At 47.4% G+C, this 7727-nt stretch overlaps 1 protein-coding gene across 1 annotated transcript in view; it reads right to left on the bottom strand.

Annotated features, from left to right (window-relative positions):
- Positions 1-160: 160 nt before the first annotated feature.
- The window catches only part of LOC130124096 (receptor-type tyrosine-protein phosphatase F-like), a 170711-nt gene continuing 163144 nt past the window's right edge, over positions 161-7727 (bottom strand). Inside the window, exons 30-34 of the mRNA XM_056293492.1 lie at positions 7028-7154; positions 5441-5566; positions 4048-4202; positions 2475-2610; positions 161-1106 (exon numbers count right to left, since the gene is read on the bottom strand). Of these exons, the coding sequence (XP_056149467.1) occupies positions 1038-1106; positions 2475-2610; positions 4048-4202; positions 5441-5566; positions 7028-7154 (613 nt within the window). The 3' untranslated portion in view covers positions 161-1037. The remainder of the gene's footprint in view (positions 1107-2474; positions 2611-4047; positions 4203-5440; positions 5567-7027; positions 7155-7727) is intronic.

The following is a 7727-nucleotide window of genomic DNA, read 5'->3' as shown; positions in this document are numbered from 1 at the left end:
CGCCGTGGTGTTTGCGCAGTACAGCTTCAGCAGGTGTGTACTCTGAAATCACAGGTACTTCTTTGTCATCTAGCATTGTGTAGATAAGAGACAGCGGGTGAAGGCAGGAGCGTCACACTGACCCCCCCCCCCCCCCCCCCGTTGAAGTGAATAAGACCGAAACACTGAACACGCGAGCGCGAAAACCACGTGACACCAAAGAAAACCTGACAGCAGCTCAGAGAACAGTGGTTCTCCTCTTATTAGTACGTAGGAACGTGTTAAAAATACATGTCCCCTGTGCTAAAGTAATCTAAAATTTTAAAAAATAATGATATAAAATAATAGAAAAAGAAGAATCGTACCGATCGTGACAATAAATGCAGACTTCGACAGTGGGCCGGTTTAAGACAAAAGAAATGCCCGGTGTTAAAATGATTAATAAAAACAGGAAACGATGAGAATGACAGGAAAACAAAAAAAGAAGAATGCGCTAAATAACATTTCTCATGATAATAATTCAGAATAAACATAGGAGAGACGATAAAACCAACGGTGATAAAAACAAAACAAACAGAGAATCATCTCTTAGTGCTACCAGGAGCCTTTGACAATCGGGGAGGTTTTGGCGCCGACAGCACAGAGAGGCAGGCCGCCGTTCTGAGCTGTCGCTTCCGAACAAGAGTTGCCGTAGTTGTCATAGTCATTGTACTTTATACGTTTCCCATTTCTTGATTGTTGTTTTTTTCTTTTTTCTTGGTTATTTCTTTTATTTTTTTTGAATGGTAAATCTCCGTGTGGTAAATCCGAGTGGATCTAAACCCCCGTTCAACGGGTCCGCAAAGTGCGTACCTCTCTCTCTCTCTCTCTCTTTGTGTTGTGTCTCTTGCTCTCGTCCCTCTCAGTGTAGCGGGGAGAGAGCCGGGAGGGGTCGGGGTGGGTGGGTGGTGGGGGGTTGTGTGGGGTCAAGCGGGTGGATGGTAGCTGAGAAGGGACTCTTGGCACGCTCTTGAGCGGTTTTGACCAGGAAGGGCTGCTCCGGTTCGTTGGGAGAGTGGTTACGTTGCATAGTGGTCAAAGCTCCCCAGGTACTCCAGCGCCGCCCTGTAGCACAACTGGTACTGGTCCTGCAGAAAAGACAACAACCACAACAACGGTGTGTGAGGGGGGTTCATGTACATGGTGCCGCTTGTAGTAGCCTGGAAATTCACAGCTCACACACTGACTGAAGTAATCACGTTCATATCCTGCTCCCTGGCATCGATCTGCAGGAGAACGCACGGGATAATAAACCCAGAGTCAAATACAGGATAACTATAAACAATCCTCGGTGTTTATTTCAGCTGACCTTGAGCACCAGCCAGCAGGGGCATGTGAGGGTCTAAGGACAGGATGTTGCACTGCTGTAAAGCCCCCTGAGGCAAATTTGTAATCTGTGATAATGGGCTACACAAGTAAAATTGACTTAAGTTATCGGCCATATTAGAATGACTTTCAGGTTTTCTTTCTTTTTTTGGATCCCCCCCTTTTTCTCCCCAATTGTATCGGGTCAATTACCCCTCTCTTCTGAGCCGCCCCGGTCGCTGCTCCACCCCCTCTGCCGATCCGGGGAGGGCTGCAGACTACTGCGTGTCTCCTCCGATACATGTGGAGTCGCCAGCCGCTTCTTTTCACCTGACAGTGAGGAGTTTCACCAGGGGGACGTAGCACGTGAGAGGATCACACTATTCCCCCTAGCTCCCCCTCCCCCCTGAACAGGCGCCCCAACCAACCAACCAGAGGAGGTGCTACCAGGACAAACACCCGCATCCGGCTTTCCACCTGCAGACACGGCTAATTGTGTCTGTAGAGACGCCCAACCAAGCCGGAGGTAACACGGGGATTCAAACCAGCGATCCCTGTGTTGGTAGGCAATGGAATAGATCACTATGCCACCTGGACACTCTGACTTCCAGGTTTTCTAACTGTGATTGAACTTCTTGGCCCTTGCTGTATTGTCCTATGTGGTAAATCAAGGATTCCCAAACTTTTTATAAAACCATTTTCCAGGATCATTTTCCATGACTCTTGCTTGGATATACATGACAGTCATTGCTCATGGAAGCTCATGTGCAAGCCTCAACAGCCTTAAATGGACTGTGGGACTTTTAGCTGGTCACTGAAGAGAAAACCCTTAAACTTCAAGCTTCAATGTGCCATCTCGGTAGCAAAAATGTTGGCTAAAACTTATATGACTCAAGCTAAAAACTGGATTAATTTCCAGGATGTGTGGGAACCCTGTTAGCCACACGCAGACTGGTACCACACGTAGACCAGAACCAACTAACAAAACTATTAGATCCTAGTTAATTACCACCAAAACAAGGACTCAGAGATAGACGGCTCAACACAAAACAGTCAGAGTCTGTTTTGTGGGAGCTGCTACCCCAGACCATATGGGATTTTTAAGTTTCTTTGGTTTTCTTTGGTGCTCATAAAACATAATCTATCCATACCTCTGTCTGCACCATAGCAGGCCTCTGGGTGCGTAGCGTTTTGACTGTCTGGAAAAGGTCCACCACGCCCTCGTATCTCATCCTCTCCAGCACGATGCTGAGGGTGATGAAGACACCAGTCCTGCCAACGCCAGCACTGTGGAGAAAACACACATACACACACACACGGGTTAAACCTATTTGTGGCTACCTTGGCTTTGACCCTTGAACTCACATTAGTGGCATGTAAAACTGGCAAGGCAGGGACAGAACAGACAGGGATAGAAGTGATGATATTCCATTTTTGGGACCAATTTTCAGTTGCTCTGAATAGGGGTGGGCTCCAGCGCCCGACAATCCGACACAGCTCATATGTATTCAGATCAGACCATGCAGTGTCAGACATTCACTGATGAATCAAAACACCACAAAGACTGCACTGCACTTCCTAATTCAGAATTTGTTATATTGTGTTATTTAAAAAAGTTTACACACATTCAAAATATAATTTATGTTTCTATCATCCTCACACTTTTTTACATTTTCTCCCTTTTTCTCCCCAGTTATATCTGGCCAATTACCCCATTCTTCTGAACCGTCCCGGTCGCTGCTCCACCCCCTCTGCAAATCCGGGGAGGGCTGCAGACTACCACATGCCTCCTCTGATACATGTGGAGTCAGTCGCCAGCTGCTTCTTTTCACCTGACAGTGAGGAGTTTCGCCAGGGGGACTTAGCACATGGGAGGATCATGCTGTTCCCCCTCCTCCCCCAAACAGGCGCCCTGACCGACCAGAGGAGGCGCTAGTGCAGCAACCGGGACACATACCCACATCTGGCTTCCCACCCGCAGACACGGCCAATTGTGTCTGTAGGGACGCCTGGCCAAGCCGGAGGTAACATGGGGATTCGAACCGGCGAGCCCTGTGTTGGTAGGCAACGGAATAGACCGCTATGCTACCCGGATGCCCCTATCATCCTCACACGTACGTCAACGCTGTCAGACTTGTCTTGCTTTCTTAACCTCCACCCCCGTGGTACTCCAAACAGATGAAATAATAATAATTAATAATAACAATAATTTTAATAATAACATAATTTGACCAGATGAGAAAGTAAGAAAGTGTTAAAAACAATCATGTCACACAGACTACATACAAGTAGCGCTTTCAGTCCTCTGAGATGGCATCCATCCATCCATTATCCAAACCGCTTATCCTGCTCTCAGGGTCACGGGGATGCTGGAGCCTATCCCAGCAGTCATTGGGTGGCAGGCAGGGAGACACCCGGGACAGGCTGCCAGGCCATCACACATGTTTACATCTAGGGACAATTTAGTATGGCCGATTCACCTGACCTGCATGTCTTTGGACTGTGGGAGGAAACTGGAGCACCCGGAGGAAACCCACGCAGTCAACATACAAACTCCACACAGAGGACGACCCGGGACGACCCCCAAGGTTGGGCTACCCCAGGGCTTGAACCCAGGAACTTCTTGCTGTGAGGCGACCACGCTAACCACTTCACCATGGTGTCGATCTGAGATGGCAATTAGCCATAATAGCTTGTGTGCTTGCTTTAAGCGGGTCGGCTTACCTGCAGTGTACAGTGATTGGTCCATCCTGTCCAAACTGCTCCTTGGTTTTGTGGACTTGGCCAATGAAATCAATGAAGCCTTCCCCGGTTTTTGGCACGCCTTGCTCTGGCCAGTCGGTGAACTGGAACTGGCGGATTGTTCTAGACTGGCCATCCTGAAGGGAGCAAATTTTGTTTATTTATTCGAGACAGAGCACATTGGAGAGAGATTCAAACTGACATACGCAGGGACAGTATACATAAGGCCCAAGACAAAGAACAGCCAGGCAGTCATTCCAAAAGCATGAATGGGGAGAAATAAGAGGTTAAGTGTAACTAATGCGTTCTCTGTGAAGCCGCGATCTGTGTCTGTGATTCAGTTACACTTATTCAGCTGTAATTTTATGCTCGGGGGGCTTCCAACATCTCTGCAGCCTGCACCCTTTACACTAGAATTTACACCCAAACAGGGAAATGTCAACTCGCATATGCTTTATGGTATTTCATCTGGTGAGACTTGCAACACGTTTTCCAGAAGCCGTTAGTATCACAGGACGCCCGCTGAAGGCATGGGTGTTATCGTATGGGTGGTTTACAAGAAATTCATGTGTGTATGTATAGCCATATGAGGGGGGGGGCTATATTAGATTTCCTCTTAGAAAGTAATGGCTGCTGTTTATCATGCAACATCTCTGAAGGTTAAAGGATACCAATATGTAAATGTGTTGTCAAGATGAGACCCAGGTTAATCACAAGTACGGTTATGCAGAGATCACATTACACAGTCCATCATTTGGAGCGGGTATGTCTAATTTCTGAAAAGCTGGATTGAAACAGCGAGTCTCATTTCAGACAGAATCTCTTCACATGTGCATGCGCACATGTCCCTCCATGTGTGTGTCTCTGAGTGTGTGTTTGCTTTGTGTGTGCAAGATTAGAGTGGTGATGCTATTTTGTGCTCTAGGCCCTCTGATGAGATGACAGAGATGTGTATTTATAGCCGAGTGAAACCACTGCATCACAGGGAGTTCCAGTGCTGGCCCTCTGGGGATAGAGGCTGTGCTTTTCATGTTTATCACAGAGAGCTAGCTGCAAACATCTACACACACGCACAAGTGCACAAAATCCACAATTATGTACAATCCACAAGCTGTGACTAAATCCAATCTCAACATTTCTGATGGTGCATTCACTTCCCGTCAGCCTGTCAGGAGGTATCATACTGGATGCATTGTGATCATCTCTACCTTGAAATAACAGTCTGCATCCTTAGTGTATTGCAGTCAACATTTGAATGATTTGGGCTGGAAGAATTCATTTATATAAAATGGCAATCACTATTTATCTGCTTATCACCAACCACCAAGATATGCATACATTACACACACACACGGTGAGTGTCAAGGCAGCTTACTCTGGCATCTGTGACTTTGAACTCTCGGAGGATGTACTGGGGCATGTTGTATTCGGCCATGGGATCCACCACGAAGTACTGGTACCGGGCTGAGCGCTCTGCTGGCCAGTACTGATGACACTTTTCCTGCAAAGGGACAAGGAGGTAGAGACATTAGGTGACAATATTCCATTCCAGAGTTTCGTTCAGTCAAAAAAAGACCTGAAGCCGTCTCCGTCCAAGATGTTGAGATGGCGTAGGATGGCATATTATGGATCACTGGTAACACCACCAGTCATCAGTCTTTGTGTTCCACTGCAAATAACAGTTCTGGGGTTTTTCCTGCTTTATTTGGACAGGGTAGTGGAGTTACAGGACTAATGGTTAAGAGGGTTGATGGGATGCAACATGGTCACTGGTGTTACTGGGTAAGATTCAAAGTCAGGATGTTGCTGTTAGGCCTGAGACCTTATTGTGTGGTTACCTGGTCATGCTACATGGATGCCCCCGAGAGCTGTGTTTTTTCCCCTTTTTCTCCCCAATTGCATTTGGTCAATTACCCCACTCTTCCGAGCCGTCCTGGTCTCTGCTCCACCCCCTCTGCCGATCCGGGGAGGGCTGCAGACTACCACATGCCTCCTCCGATACATGTGGAGTTGCCAGCTGCTTCTTTTCACCTGACACTGAGGAGTTTCACCAGGGGGACATCGCGTGTTGGAGGATTACGCTATTCCCCCCCGTTCCCCCTCCCTCTCCTCGAACAGGCACCCTGACTGACCAGAGGAGGCGCTAGTGCAGCGACCAGGACACACAGCCACATTTGGCTTTCCATCCGCAGACACGGCGAATTGTGTTTGTAGGGACGCCCGACCAAGCCGGAGGTAACCGGGGGATTCAAACCGGAGATCCCCATGATGGTAGGCAACAGAATAGACCACTACGCTACCCGGACGCCTTTGAGAGCTGTTTTTTAATTACTTTTTTTTGGAGGAAAGGATCATCTGCTCTTCATATCTGGAACAGCGAAACTTAGAAAGCAATATTTCCAAAACGGATGAATAGTATTCTGAGTCAACGCTTTCATTTGCCCATGCTTGTCATTCTAGTTATACACTGAGATGCCGATAGCTGTGGGTATGATGTGGATGGGGCATGGGGTTATCTGCCTCGGTGCACTTGAGTGTTGACACATCACTGAGTGGCCATAACTGAAGTGGACAACATGCTCTAGGGTACTACGACTCTAATGCAACGATATCTGACTCGTGTGCTGCCTGAGAAGTTTCTGTAAAATACTGTAAACTATGAAAGGTAAGAAACCTTAGGAGGAAGCTGTGCGAGATTGCCAAGAAGCCACCTGGTTCAGCCTTGTTTTTAAAGTACAGGAACCAATGTCTTTGTTTAGTAAAATAAAAAAGATTTGTTTTAAAAAGAATTATCGATCCGATGGGGGCCCGTCTTTGGCCAATGAGATGGACAGCCTTTAATGGAATTTCTCCAGCAGAATGAACAGTAAGACTTCCGTGTCTGTGTATGTTGAGTGTTAGGTGTACGTGGACGTTCTTGCACTTGGCTGTGTTTAAAGTGTGTGTCTACGTCTAGGCTTACCCGCCCCATCTCTCGTAGTTTGGTGAGCATGACAACAATGGTTGAGTTGTGTTCCCACAGCATTCTCCAGAAGTCCTCTGTGGTCTCGGCTAGGGGTCCCTGGGTGGCCAGGTAGGCTTTCTGCTGCCTGCAGACACCAAAGAGAATGAATACTGCCGGGAACGGTCCACTTCCAGCTTGAAAGATCAACCTTTTACAGTACAGAAGTGTTAAAATGTCGGAAAGCAATGGTAAAATGTATTGTACATGAACATTTTATAGTCTCATTTATGTTATATACCCCTAATATAGCAGGGGATAATGTATACACACTGTCATAGATGCAAAGTAACGACGTGGTGAGTTTATGTTCGGTACATTAACCGTCTGTCTATTGGAGAACTGAAAAAAAAAAAAGCTTGCTGTCATTTTGCCTTGTTTTCTATGGTACAGTTGCACGTTGAGCGCTCTCAACCCACTGCAGAGACCCCACCTCTTTTTAGAGCCTAATGTTGTGGCCACGCCACTGCTTCATTTTTTTTTGGAGGGGGGATTCCCCCCCCTTTTCTCCCCAAATGTATCCATCCAATTACCCCACTCTTCCAAGCTGTCCTGGTCGCTGCTCCACCCCCTTTGCCGATCCGGGGAGGGCTGCAGACTACCACATGCCTCCTCCGATACGTGGCGTTGCCAGCCGCTTCTTTTCACCTGACAGTGACTT

The sequence above is a fragment of the Lampris incognitus genome, chromosome 14, assembly GCF_029633865.1.
Source record: "Lampris incognitus isolate fLamInc1 chromosome 14, fLamInc1.hap2, whole genome shotgun sequence".
In the NCBI taxonomy this organism is placed as follows: Eukaryota; Metazoa; Chordata; class Actinopteri; order Lampriformes; family Lampridae; genus Lampris; species Lampris incognitus.
Note: the sequence above shows the minus strand (reverse complement) of the source record. Positions and strands in the feature narration are given on the sequence as shown.